The sequence below is a fragment of the Procambarus clarkii genome, chromosome 5, assembly GCF_040958095.1.
Source record: "Procambarus clarkii isolate CNS0578487 chromosome 5, FALCON_Pclarkii_2.0, whole genome shotgun sequence".
NCBI classification, from domain to species: Eukaryota; Metazoa; Arthropoda; class Malacostraca; order Decapoda; family Cambaridae; genus Procambarus; species Procambarus clarkii.
Window position 1 is genome coordinate 34,169,487 of NC_091154.1, and position 15,544 is coordinate 34,185,030.

At 42.1% G+C, this 15,544-nt stretch overlaps 1 protein-coding gene across 1 annotated transcript in view; it reads right to left on the bottom strand.

Annotated features, from left to right (window-relative positions):
- Nucleotides 1-10,170, bottom strand: part of LOC138351614 (semenogelin-1-like) — a 38,287-nt gene extending 28,117 nt beyond the window's left edge. Inside the window, exon 1 of the mRNA XM_069303591.1 lies at nucleotides 10,076-10,170. Coding sequence (XP_069159692.1) covers nucleotides 10,076-10,170 — 95 coding nt within the window. The remainder of the gene's footprint in view (nucleotides 1-10,075) is intronic.
- Nucleotides 10,171-15,544: the final 5,374 nt, after the last annotated feature.

The window sequence follows — 15,544 nt, forward strand, 5'->3', positions numbered from 1 at the left end:
AGAGAGAGAGAGAGAGAGAGAGAGATTGAAAGATAATTATAATACGGAGATACACTAAACTTATCTTTACGAAACTTTCAGTCAAATATCAATGATGCACTTACAGCATCTTCACTCAGACCAGGCCCAACAAAAACAGACAAACAGCCTAGAGGTGTAGAAGTTAACTGGGTCCTTGCTCCTTGGTGCAGCGTCACAACACTAGAGAGCTAGCCTTAGAGCAGTGGGTGCTCCCCATGCAGTGGACCTTCTTTTAGCAGTACCTATATCTGCAACAGGCATGGGTCTAGATCCACAGACCCTCCGTAGGTCAGGGTTATGACCTTGGTGCCCCAGTTCCCACTGAATTCAAGTGCATTTACAACAAGGTGGTAGTCGACCAATTATGGCTTGCATGGTCTGCATTGTAAAAGTTCCAAGCGCTGGTATGCAAAACACAATGAAGTTAATGACCTCATTAAGCGTTGCCTCAGCCCAGTGCCCAGCAGAGAGAGAACCTCATTTTTCTCTGGAGCCTGCATTTCGCCCAGATTTTATCACAATATACCGCTGGAAGAATGGTAAAAAAAGCTGGTGTGGGACTACAAATGCATATCCCCCTGTATGACATATGTATATTTATTTATTTATTTATTATATTATATTATATTATATATATATATATATATATATATATATATATATATATATATATATATATATATATATATACAAGAAGGTATATTGGGATTGTGAGGATGCATTCATAAAGATACAGAGCATAGTGATTACATTCTTGTAATCCATTCTTGTAATTCTCTATATCCTTCAGTGTTGATCAGGCATGTGGCGTGCCCAACCACAAGGAAGTAGTCAAATCAACAAGTACAAACAACTGGATCATCGGAACATGTCTTCCCCCATATCATCTGAGACACGTGGCCCCCGAAGAGAAGGGGAGCTATTAGCCTTCTCAAAGAATTTGATCCTAGCCTCATTAACTCTTCAGACATCCACAGAGCGGCCAAGTTTCCTGTTTCAGCGTCTTAGTGTGGCGATCCAGAGGGGGGAAACGCCTGATGTGTTCTCGGTTTCCTTCCTGAAGCCCAGGAGCTCCAAGAGACCGTTTGCTTTTTATTGTATTCACCAACTCGTAACTTGTAACTTTCAAACATTTCCAATAAACTCTTCTTGCCACATTGGTTTAATAGAATTCCACGATCAGGTGACAAAGATTAAGCAAGAAAGAAAAGGATGGGCGAACAGCATTTTCTTGAACTGTCGAAAAGCCTTTGACACAGTACCCCCCTTAAGAGGTAGGTGCAAATAAAGCAAAATAAAATCAAGAAGGGGAGTGGTAGGACAAAATAACATGGAAACTGTGTTGGGAGAGACAACAAAATATCCCCTCTAATGCTGTGTGTGTGCTTTGCTCCGAGGCTATGGGCTCCCTCCCCCCTTGCTAACCAGAGACTGGAACCTCTTTGAATCTTCTCATCCACGTTTGTCAGTATGAGCTGCAATAGTTCCTATTAACTTGCATATCTGTATTTTTATGTATCATTTTAGCCAAACATGTCTAGTTCTCACATGTCTGGTTCAAACATGTCTGGTTCTCACATGTCTAGTAGAGTTCTGACGTCATATCATTTGACAACGCTTTACAGGTCACGTGACTTTGAATAATCAGTGGGAAAAGACCTACGATAAGCGTATGTGAATGTACACACACACACGCACGCACACGCACACACACCGGAATGCATTAGGCAGTGATGTGGTGGAGGCTGACTCCATACACAGTTTCAAGTGTAGATATGATAGAGCCCAGTAGGCTCAAGAACCTGTATACCAGTTGATTGACCGTTGAGAGGCGGGACCAAAGAGCCAGAGCTCAACCCCCGCAAAGCACAACTAGGTAAGTACAACTAGGTAAATACAAGCACACACAAACACGCACGCACACTGACGCACACGTACACGTACACGCAAACATACACACACACACCATGTAGGCTGGAGCAGGTGTATGTAGTGTGGATAAATAGAGTTAGCAGGCGTTAGGGTCGCTATCCCAGGGGAAGGGAACGGTAGAGGAGGGTGAGCGTGGTGTGTGTGTGAGAGAGAGAGAGAGAGAGAGAGAGAGAGAGAGAGAGAGAGAGAGAGAGAGAGAGAGAGAGAGAGAGAGAGAGAGAGAAACAGAAAGGAACGAGAGCTGGGAAGTAAAGTGTATTTGGAGTTCATTTTTTAGTTGTTAGGAAGACGAGAAAGAGTCATATTCCACCAATCTATCAAGTGTCCATCTTCCTTAGTCTCTGATTAAACATACATAAATATATTATACATTCAAGCACACACACACACACACACACACACACACACACACACACACACACACACACACACACACACACACACACACACTTCGATAGCCTCCCTACAAGGACAGACAGACGCCTCAACGCTCCCGTTGAAGCAGACGCTGGTGGAAGCTTCCCCCACCCAGGGGAGTCACCATAATAAACACCATTTTCAGTCGGGTGTACCCCCCCCTCTACCTTCAGAACATGTTCTTCCCTCACACTGTTCTCCATATATATATATATATGGAGAACACACTTTAGGAAACGTTCTAATACTTATTTCATATCTGACTTCGCACTGACCAAATGGAAGCTCTTAGAACCTTCGAAATCCTGGCGTGACATGGTCACGTGATTGTCTTAGCCAATCAGGTGCGGGCAATCACGTGGCCGATTTTTATCTCTTGCAATATCTAAGATAAATCACGTGATCGACTTGAATTGCCCAGGACATCAGCGGTGGGATGAATCGGCTCGAGTGTGAAGATATTAAAGTTTTCAGCCCAGGAGAGAAAACCAGGGTGGGTTCTCCCGGACATAGATATTTTGGGTTCTGAAAGTCACAGGAGCAGTGTGAGCCACTGCAGTGGAACAGTTCACGGGAGCAGTGTGTTCCACTGCAATGGAACAATACTTAATGCATGGGTGTAGGTCAGCGGTTGCCTAGGTTTACAGGAGGAGGTGCTCAGTGTAGACTAATTCAGGTTCAGAATCCTGGTTTGTGAACTCCTTAGCAAATTAGAATAACTAAGCCGGATATGATCCGCCCTCCTCCTCCTTCTCCCCCTTCAACAAATTACATGTTAAATAACAAGTTTCATCAGTTATTTTGCTATTCTTATCGGTTTTATCCTCAGATTTAATTATCAAGTAAAAAAGGGGGACAAATTCGAACTGGATTTTGGTTTGGATCATTTTTGATTTACAATCAATAATGGGATCTGAATTTCATCTAAATAAAGGATCTAACACAACAAATAAATGTGGATCATTTTAAGGGAATAACGATGAAGCTTCTAATATTATCCGTTCTCTGAAGTTATGGCAAAAATTTTCACGACTCTCAAGTTTTTTAGACAAATTCTCAAAAGCTAAAAAAAAAGAGTGATTCATTAATCACTTTTCGCCGGTGCGTAAAGTGGAGGCGAGAACTTTGGAAAGAACACTTTGTTAATCGTACTAATTCACTGGATGAAAAATGGAATAATAATTTAAATTTTAAAAGGTAATTCCTAACATGATTCTCTACCAAGTTTCTTAATTTACAGCAGTGAAAGCGTTTTACCACTGAGATGTTAAATATTAACCCTGTCAATAAAACTTCAAATTCGTCAAACTTAACTTTGAAAAGATCAGTGGAGTTAGCATTCAGCTAAGATTATTGACAATCTGTTTATATACATGTGAATGTGTGTGTGTGTGTGTGTGTGTGTGTGTGTGTGTGTGTGTTTGTATTTCACTGAAAGCTGATTCTGGTACGAATCGTCTGTATATATCTCTTATGTTCCTCACTTGGGAATGAAGTTGAATAATTAACTAGTCGAAGTTGATCTTACACATTTAAGGCGCCCAATACTCTTCGCTAAAATGCAGATTATGAGCTCTTCTGTAATATATATTTTCCTATACTCTCTCTCTCTCCCTCTCTCTCTCTCTCTCTCTCTCTCTCTCTCTCTCTCTCTCTCTCTCTCTCTCTCTCTCTCTCTCTCTCTCTCTCTCTCTCTCTCTCCCTCTCTCCCTATCTCATCCTCACTCTCTTTCCTCATATTTATGCAAACATGTGTCGGCACGCAGGAAAAATTTAACAACTCAAAAACCGGACTATCATCATAAAAAGGAAAATACATTCTCAACTTACTCTGTTTGGCTTCTCCTGTTCCCAAACGTCGGAGGGTCTGGGGAAAGCTGTGCAGGGCATCTTTTGTTGTTGTATAGTTGTCAGATTCACGAGTGTACTCACCTAGTTCTCACCTAGTTGTGTTTGCGGGGGTTGAGCTCTGGCTCTTTGGTCCCGCCTCTCAACCGTCAATCAACAGGTGTACAGATTCCTGAGCCTATCGGGCTCTGTCATATCTACACTTGAAACTGTGTATGGAGTCAGCCTCCACCACATCACCCCCTAATGCATTCCATTTGTCAACCACTCTGACACTAAAAAAGTTCTTTCTAATATCTCTGTTTATATACATGTATATAATATGTCGGTCCTTAGATTTAAGTGTGTGTGTGTGTGTGTGTGTGTACTCACCTAGGTCTACTTACTCACCTAGGTCTGCTTACTCACCTAGGTCTACTTACTCACCTAGGGTCTACTTACTCACCTAGGGTCTACTTACTCACCTAGGTCTACTTACTCATCTGGGTCTACTTACTCACCTGGGTCTACTTACTCACCTGGGTCTACTTACTCACCTAGGGGTCTACTTACTCACCTAGGTCTACTTACTCACCTGGGTCTACTTACTCACCTAGGTCTACTTACTCACCTGGGTCTACTTACTCACCTAGGTCTACTTACTCATCTAGGTCTACCCACCTAGGTGTACTCGCCTTAATGTCGCTGCAGGAATGACAATTTCGTAGATGATTGAATAGACATCTTTATCAGTTTGTCCTAAGCGATAGAATTCTTATCATTTGTGGACATCAGAAGTGATAAGGACCATTTCTCTATGGTTTAACTAATATTACGTGCAAGTACCTGACCAGAAACGCTTGTCAGTACATAAGGAAGCTATCTTGGGAATCTTCGTGCTTAGATTTAATTTTTGAGATGCAGGCGGTTAGTTACTTTCTTTCTTTCTTCCCAGCTAGAAGTCTCGGAAAGGAACGACGGCTTCCGTACATAAGTCTGTCCTAAGGAAACTAACATTGGGATGTGCTTTAATGCTAGTAGTGATTATTCTGACCGCTACAAGCGAAGTGTTGGTTGACGTCTAACGTCAACCTCAAGGGATGTCTATCGTCAACCACGTTCTGATACACAGCTGCAGATGGAGGCAGGTTGAGGTTGACCTCAGTAGTGAGGCAGGTCGGTCCTTGACAACAACGGCAACTCTCATGCTTACATGGAAGAGGCCATCAAAAGGGAAGGCAAACTGACATTCTGATGAAGATGACAACACTACAGTTAACTTGTCCCACCTATACGACTCTTATTGCAAGAACTGATTTTCAATATATATATATATATATATATATATATATATATATATATATATATATATATATATATATATATATATATATATATATATATATATATATATATATATATGCAATAATGATCACAAAAAACACTGATCCAAGTATGCAGAATAACCACATGTGAAAAATAGAGAATGCTTAACGCGTTTTCGGCTAATTCGCCTTCATCAGAGCAAAGTTGAATGAAGATCACTACTTTGCTCTGATAAAGGCGAATTAGCCGAAAACGCGTTAAGCATTCTCTATTTTTCACATGTGGTTATTCTGCATATATATATATATATATATATATATATATATATATATATATATATATATATATATATATATATATATATATATATGCATATATATATATATATATATATATATATATATATATATATATATATGTTATATATATATATATATATATATATATATATATATATATATATATATATATATATATATATATATATATATATATATATATATATATATATACACACACACACACACACACTTAAGGCTTGTATCAAGGTCCCTGCAAGGTCGAACTACTAACCTTACCGAGGATGCAACCCAACAACTGTTGCCTAACTCCCGGGTATCTATTTGCAGCTAGGTGAATAGAAGTATTGGGTGAAAAGAAACTTGCCCAACCATTTCTGTCCCTCCCGAAAGTCGAACCCAGGATCCAGGATTGTGAGTCGAAAAGGAAGCTAACTGTACAACGATTTAGTATATATATAGTTTAGAGTTAGTATATAGCAATTCAGTACTATTCACGCAAGGAGCTGTGGCATTAAAGGTTTGGAACGATCTTCATTTAACTACGTTTATAAAACCTGGGAATTTATTTTTCCATCTTCAAATAATTTTTTTTTCACCTATTTTTTTTTTTTTAGTAAACTTCTTTAACCCTATCAGCAGCCCTGTCCAGAAGGTGACGTGGGAGGGATCTCGAGCACCTTCAAAGTCATCTTATCACAGAGTTCAATTAATTCGAGACAAGAGACGAAAAATTAAAAACTGAAAACCCTCAAGAAAATTCCTCGTCGGTATATTCCAAAATGTAGTCTGTAACTATTGAGGTTATTCTCAAGTGTTCGTTTAATTTTCATTACCATCTTCATGTATATATATATATATATATATATATATATATATATATATATATATATATATATTTAAAGAAGATCAGTTACTAATATGAGACTCACAGACTCATTGACTCGCAGATTGTCGGACCCACAGATTAATGAACTCACAGATTTACAACTACACGTTTACACATCCACAGAATCACAACAGCCTTGCGAACATACTGAATCGCAATAAAAATTGCCAGCCATAAAAGAATCACTTGCCCTGTGTGTCCTACTGCGAGACGGACTAAACTTTGACCAAATACACAAAAATCAGTTTCCTCCCCCACACAATAATTCTTATGGCAGGGGCGCACATAATTTTTGGACTTATATTGCTTAAGATAAGTAATCATGTATCGTGATAAAGCTTGAATTATTATCTTAGTAATAGTTAATTATTTTATTACGTTATTACAAGTTAATTAATTAATAGTTAAAATTAATTATTAATAATTATTTAATTAATAGAATTAATTAGTTAATTCGATAACTTTTACTTGGAATCATGAACTGTGAGAAACGAGAAAAATATCAATATATTACCAAATACGAAGATTTTTATTTTACAATGACATTGAGGTCCCCCAAACAAGAGCGACACTTCGCCTTTACTGTGTGGGACTGTATGGGACTGGGTGGGGACTGGGTGGGACTGGGTGGGACTGGGAGAGTGCAAGATGCTGGAGGGAGAGACAATACACGTAAGGTTTCATGGACAAACTTGAAAGTTTTCTTCTTGAATGACTTTTATTTTTCTTCACGGAAGCGATGGGTCCACATGATATTACCAGAGGTGCTATCTCTTTCTGCTTATCTCTCTCTCTCTCTCTCTCTCTCTCTCTCTCTCTCTCTCTCTCTCTCTCTCTCTCTCTCTCTCTCTCTCTCTCTCTCTCTCTCTCTCTCTCTCTGTCTCTCTCTCTGTCTCTCTCTCTGTCTCTCTCTCCCTCTCTCTCTCTCTCTCTCTCTCTCTCTCTCTCTCTCTCTCTCTCTCTCTCTCTCTCTCTCTCTCTCTCTCTCGCCACCAGGGGTCTTCCCATCAATAGCCCTAGTACCATGGCCACTGCATATATATATATATATATATATATATATATATATATATATATATATATATATATATATATATATATATATATATATATATATATATCCACACACAAAAGTACATAAAGCTTGTTACCAAGATTGCCTCAAGCTTAGGAGTCAGAGCTGGGACAAGAAAAGGCCATTATTCTTTGCCTTAATACCTCCTTGGGTGAGGCAGTCGACTAGAAGAAAGGAAGGTGAAAAGTGAAAGTAGGAGTGGGAGGAAGAGGGGGGGAGGCATGGAGGAAGAGGGGGGAGGCATGGAGGAAGAGGGGGAGGCATGGAGGAAGAGGGGGAGGCATGGAAGAAGAGGGGAAGGCATAGAGGAAGAGGAGGAGGCATGGAGGAAGAGGGGAAGGCATGGAGGAAGAGGGGAAGGCATGGAGGAAGAGGGGAAGGCATGGAGGAAGAGGAGGGAAGCATGGAGAAAGTCAATGCAGAATATACTGGAATAAATAACAACGAAATAAACCCGGGTTAAAGTGAGTGGTGATGGTGGGGGTGGGGGAGATAGAGGAGGGAAAGGGGGGAATTGGGAAGCTGGGGAAGAGGGGTGACGGTGGTGGTGGATGGGGCCAAAGTAGGGAAGGGAGGGGGAGGGGGGGAGGGGGAAGAGTGAGAGAAAAAGGCAAATGGTGTAATTTTTCTCAATATATAACAAAGTGGTAACGAAGAGAAAGGGGGAGGACGTGGAGAGGAAAAGAAGGACGTATTGAAAAGTGGGGTGGGAGTGAAGAGAGAGAGAGAGGGGGCAAGGATAAGAAGGAATGGGAAGTGAGGGGAGAGGGGAGAGGGGAGAGGGGAGCTACTCAATGGCACTTCATCTTTGTAAAGTTCACAGCGCTGGCCTGCCTCTACAAGTTGTGGGGAGAGGCAGGGAGGGAGGCAGATTGGTGGTGGTGTGTGTGTGTGTGTGTGTGTGTGTGTGTGTACTCACCTATTTGTGCCTGCAGGATCGAGCGTTGGCTCTTGGATCCCGCCTTTCTAGCCGCCGGTTGTTTAAAGCAGTGACTCCTGTCCTACTTCTCTATCATACCTAATTTTAAAGCTATGAATAGTGTTTGCTTCCACAACCTGCTCCTTTAGTTCATTCCATTTCCCCTACTGCTCTCACGCTAAAAGGAAACTTTCTAACATATCTATGACTTATCTGAGTTTCCAGCTTCCACCTATGTCCCCTCATTCTGTTGATATTCTGTTTGTGAGTGCGTGCATACGCGTGATTATGTAAGAAAGGTGATATCAAGCTCCTGAGCCCCGACCTCTTCGCTATCAGCTACCCGGTGAAGTTATGGCTCTCTATTTCCTAATACTTTATCAGATCAGCCCCTGGCTGAAACAACCCAACTTAGACATATATGAAAATGAAAGTGGCGATGTTTCGCTCAATCCTGAACGCCTTATGAAGTTAAAACGTCTTGGCCACTCCTGCAAAGACGCTACATCAATACATCTATCCTGTTGTTGTTGTTAAAGATTTGCTACCCGGAACAAAGTTCCAAGTAGCACGGGCTATGGTGAGCCCATAGTGCCTTATCTATCCTGTTTGTATTTACAACAGCAGGCGAGAAATGTGGTGCTTATTTCAGGGCTCTGTTGTCACTTCCGCCATCGCATCTCGTGTCTTCATAAGCCAATGAGGAGAGGACATTTAAGGCAAGCTGTGATAGGTCAAGTGGTAAAAATTCTACCTATCAGCGAAGAGCTTTGTGGTGTAATGGAAGGACACTCGCGTTTCACTGGCGCTTAAGAACTCACTTACTGCCCAACTACCGTGAGGGAAGGTCGTGCTCAACTGATGCTCTCTTTAGAAAGCCCAAGTCGCCATCTGATGTTAGTTCGAAGGTTCTCTGAAGAGAGTTAAAGTTAAAGGGATATTCCTGAAGTTGGAAGACAGCGAGGAATACCTGGAAGCCGATTCACTTTCAGTTAAGAATCACGGCTTCGGTGACAGCTGCCACCGGGAGGATTTGTGGAGATATAAGCGTATAGAGTTCACGAGATGTGCTCTATAGGGCCAAGAAAGTGCCGCCTGAAGCCGCGAGTTGTGCAGTATTGCTCAGTGGTCCCTGGAACTATACCATGAACGTCGACAAGTGTGTGTGTGTGTGTGTGTGTGTGTGTGTGTGTGTGTGTGTGTGTGTGTGTGCTGGTCAAGCCAAGAAGTCAAGAAGTGGATCTCTCGCTCTTTCAAGACGCATGCGAAAGTAAGACTACAAATAAAGGCTTCTTAAGGAAAGAAGGATGTTTTGTCATTGTAACTGCGTAGTCGAGGCAACAAGAGCCTTCACTGCACCTCTGTATTACCCGCCACCGGTGGTAGGAATCTCTGCCACAGTGGTAGAACTGTCTAAAGTCAACGTAACAAATATCCTGGAGTTCTCTTGAGGCAGGAGAGGCATCGTGGCTCCCTAAAGGCAAGAGGAACACTCTGTAGATCTCCGCATTGCCCGCCCACAAGAACACCGAGGCGGGCCAAAGAGCCAGAGCTCAACTCCCGCAAGCAAAACTAGGCGAGTACTGAAGGCAGAATGTGTTTGCGACATAGCACTCCAACGCCGTAACAAAGTCAGCCCAACTGCCTCATCATCATCGTGAGAAATCTCCAGAGACACGGCAAGATTCACCAGGATTCTCACCGGCGCTGCAACAGAGACGCGCTGCCACAATCCAGGCGTCAAGAATTCCACAGGCAGCTTCTCGGAGCTCCGGGTGCTTCGCGGGGCTCCGGGTGCTTCGCGGCGCTCAGGGTGCTCCACGGCGCTCTTCACGGCTGCAGGGGCTCCCGGCCGTGGTGCCTGCTGTTGATAATTACTTTCATCGCGCTCTGGTGAACAAGGCACAATGGCTCTCGAGGGTGAGGCAAGGAACACTAGACGGACTGTTTGGAGGACAGGAAAACGTCGAAGGAGAAATAATGAGGCATATTTTCTCTCATTTCTCATTGATGGAAGAAGTATGTTGCATTGTGGGGTCCTCATGCTTATGTGGTTCTTATATAATACTCTGGTATTTTGGTATACCAAAGACGGTATTTTGAAGTAAGCTGCCAGTCTACAGTATTCCCATTTAATGTGAGAGAATAATTGTTGTGCATTGATGAATTGTGATCCATTTCATACATTTGGAATAATGCGATTATCAGAATAGTTCGGTTTGGAGTCGAGTGTAATATTAATATTTTAACTTTTTTGTGCATATATTCAACCCGTTCTCGCAAATTTAATAAGTCAATATTGACTTATTAGTTGCGTGCATAGGTGACATACTTAACATAATAGTTTCCCTTGAAAAGCTTCATAGAAAACACCGACCTTGCCTAACCTACTTAGTATGTTAAAATAAGCATCTTATAGCTTCGTAATTACAATTGTTACTTAACCTATTATAGGTATAGGTTAGGTAATAATTGTAATTACGAAGCAATAAGATGCTTATCTTAACATACTAAGTAGGTTAGGTAAGGTCGGTGTTTTCTATGAAGCTTTTCAAGGGAAACTATTATGTTAAGTATGTCACCTATGCACATATTTAATAAGTCAATATTGACTTATCAAATTTGCGAGAACGGGTTGATATATTTTAGGTAGCTAAGACTTCCCAGTGTACAAGTATGTAATTACATATATATCCTCTCAGGAACCTGCACACACCAGTTGATGGAAAATTGAGAGAGGCAGGACTAGAGAGTTGAAGCTCAACTTTCTCTTCCCCCCCCCGACACAAGCACAATCAGCTGAGTACGCACGCGCGTGCAATCACACACACACACACAAAAAAAAAATTTGTTCCCCAGGTGAGTACACATACACACACACACTTCACCCCCCCCGCCCCCGCTCAAACAAAACAAAGACAACAAACAAGGTAAAAACAAACACGCCTCTGAATAATTCTCGCACAGAGACCGCCCAAGGAGACTGTAGAAACAAAAGAAGTCAGGGAGGCAACATCAAGGAGGATTGCAATTTGCACTACAAGATTTACCCCACTAAAGTCTTGAGCATTCTGAGGCTCAGAGCTTCGCCAGAAACCGTCAATCTGGAATTCAGGAAAATCATAATAGCCAAGGCAATCAGGAGCACGACGCATAATGCAACTGAGAAGTTTCTGCTTCTCGACAATCAGAAACCACTCTCGCTCATGCGAATGATACTCAGAATGGCCAAATAACAATCAGAACTCGAGGGACAGCAAAATCGTGAAAATCGACAGTTAATATATGGAACTAATATATCTCTATATCAATCAGATTTATATTTTTCTTTAACAAATTCAGAAAACATTTTAGCCTGAAGACTTACGGAAGTTGGTCACCCAGATTTTCTTAAAATCTGGGTGACCAACTTTTTTTTAAGTGAAAAGAAAAGAAAATCAAGATAAACTTGCTACTCAGAAACACAAAATCACAGAGAATCAGAAACCCGATCTGCCACAGTCGACTGCCACTCAGACCTCTTGACTCCGTCCAAAATAACACAAACATCACAGGTGAATTAATTTGAAAATCTCAAGGGAGCTGTGGCCAGGAAGAGAGAGAGAGAGAGAGAGAGAGAGAGAGAGAGAGAGAGAGAGGGAGAGAGAGAGAGAGAGAGAGAGGGTAGAAAGTAGGAAGGGAGGAAAAAAAGAGCTAATTGCAGGTAGGAAAGTGGGAAAGAAATTGCTAGGAGGGAAAAAAGTTGATTAGAGAGATATAGAGGAGGAGGGATACAAAGTAAAAGATAAAAGAGGAAGAAAGGCAGCAGAAACAGGAGTAACAAAAACCGGAAAATAAAAGACTAAAGAGGAAGGAAGAAAAGAACAATGCAAACAAGAGAGAGAGAGAGAGAGGATGGAAAAAACTGAGAGAAAAAAACAAAGAAAAAGAGCAAAGGACGTGGTCAAAGAAAGAAAAAAAAACGTGTGAGAAGTTAAAAGGAATTGAAATAAAAGATGTGTATAAGAAACAAAAAAAAAGCAGAAAGTTTGAGAAGAACATTAAGAGGAAAGAAAAAATGCCTTTGTTAAATGGAGGAGGAATGTGTGTTAGAAAGAGAGAGAGAGAGGAAGAAAGAGAAGGAAAGTGAAGAAGAGAAGAAAAAGAAGGGAAGAATGAGGGAGAAAGGGGGGGAGAAGAAAATTGCGATAGGAAGATAGGGAGCCTTTCATAATTTAAAATATGGAGAAATAGGATACGATAAAATAAGACAGTGAAAGGAAGCATACGACAGGCACCAAATGAGGGGAAAGTCTAGGAGAGAGAGAGGGAAGAGAGAGGTACCGAGTGAGGGGACTAAGAAAATCTAAGACTGGCAGAGGTAAAGGGGGGGAGTGTGTCTGAGGGGAAACTCTGGCAGAGGTCGTGTATGGAGAGATCTCCCCCTTTCAAAGCTAGAAAATAAGATATATATATATATATATATATATATATATATATATATATATATATATATATATATATATATATATATATATGCGAACAAGCCTGAATGGTCCCCAGGACAATATGCAACTGAAAACTCACACCCCAGAAGTGACTCGAACCCATACTCCCAGGAGCCACGCAACTGGTATGTACAAGACGCCTTAATCCACTTGACCATCACGACCGGACATAATGAGGTGATAGCCGAGGCTATTTGAACCACCCCACCGCCGGCACTCGGATAGTAATCTTGGGCATAGCATTTTACCAAATCACCTCATTCTTTGGGGCACACGTGAGGAACACAAATGCGAACAAGCCTGAATGGTCCCCAGGACAATATGCAACTGAAAACTCACACCCCAGAAGTGACTCGAACCCATACTCCCAGGAGCCACGCAACTGGTATGTACAAGACGCCTTAATCCACTTGACCATCACGACCGGACATAATGAGGTGATAGCCGAGGCTATTTGAACCACCCCACCGCCGGCACTCGGATAGTAATCTTGGGCATAGCATTTTACCAAATCACCTCATTCTTTGGGGCACACGTGAGGAACACAAATGCGAACAAGCCTGAATGGTCCCCAGGACAATATGCAACTGAAAACTCACACCCCAGAAGTGACTCGAACCCATACTCCCTTTCAGTTTTCAGTTGCATATTGTCCTGGGGACCATTCAGGCTTGTTCGCATTTGTGTTCCTCACGTGTGCCCCAAAGAATGAGGTGATTTGGTAAAATGCTATGCCCAAGATTACTATCCGAGTGCCGGCGGTGGGGTGGTTCAAATAGCCTCGGCTATCACCTCATTATGTCCGGTCGTGATGGTCAAGTGGATTAAGGCGTCTTGTACATACCAGTTGCGTGGCTCCTGGGAGTATGGGTTCGAGTCACTTCTGGGGTGTGAGTTTTCAGTTGCATATTGTCCTGGGGACCATTCAGGCTTGTTCGCATTTGTGTTCCTCACGTGTGCCCCAAAGAATGAGGTGATTTGGTAAAATGCTATGCCCAAGATTACTATCCGAGTGCCGGCGGTGGGGTGGTTCAAATAGCCTCGGCTATCACCTCATTATGTCCGGTCGTGATGGTCAAGTGGATTAAGGCGTCTTGTACATACCAGTTGCGTGGCTCCTGGGAGTATGGGTTCGAGTCACTTCTGGGGTGTGAGTTTTCAGTTGCATATTGTCCTGGGGACCATTCAGGCTTGTTCGCATTTGTGTTCCTCACGTGTGCCCCAAAGAATGAGGTGATTTGGTAAAATGCTATGCCCAAGATTACTATCCGAGTGCCGGCGGTGGGGTGGTTCAAATAGCCTCGGCTATCACCTCATTATGTCCGGTCGTGATGGTCAAGTGGATTAAGGCGTCTTGTACATACCAGTTGCGTGGCTCCTGGGAGTATGGGTTCGAGTCACTTCTGGGGTGTGAGTTTTCAGTTGCATATTGTCCTGGGGACCATTCAGGCTTGTTCGCATTTGTGTTCCTCACGTGTGCCCCAAAGAATGAGGTGATTTGGTAAAATGCTATGCCCAAGATTACTATCCGAGTGCCGGCGGTGGGGTGGTTCAAATAGCCTCGGCTATCACCTCATTATGTCCGGTCGTGATGGTCAAGTGGATTAAGGCGTCTTGTACATACCAGTTGCGTGGCTCCTGGGAGTATGGGTTCGAGTCACTTCTGGGGTGTGAGTTTTCAGTTGCATATTGTCCTGGGGACCATTCAGGCTTGTTCGCATTTGTGTTCCTCACGTGTGCCCCTAAGAATGAGGTGATTTGGTAAAATGCTATGCCCAAGATTACTATCCGAGTGCCGGCGGTGGGGTGGTTCAAATAGCCTCGGCTATCACCTCATTATGTCCGGTCGTGATGGTCAAGTGGATTAAGGCGTCTTGTACATACCAGTTGCGTGGCTCCTGGGAGTATGGGTTCGAGTCACTTCTGGGGTGTGAGTTTTCAGTTATATATATATATATATATATATATATATATATATATATATATATATATATATATATATATATATATATATATATATATATATATATATATATATATATATATATATCTCTGTATCTCCAGGTAGCTAGCTCTCTCCCACTCTATTTCTATCTCTCTATCTCTTTCACCCATCCCCATCTCTCTCTCTACCATCTATGTCTCTCACAGATCTCCTTCATCTCTCTAATTGCAGCTCCCTCTGCATGTGTCCCCTCCCTTTTTCTCCACTTATCGCCCGCTTCTCTATCTCTCTCTCTCTATTTCTACTTTGTGTGACTATCCGTTTCTCTCTTACCAAATTCCTCCTTCATAGCTTCACGTTCTGGATAATGAGGCTTCGCAACTCATTTTTGTATTAATGTACTTCAT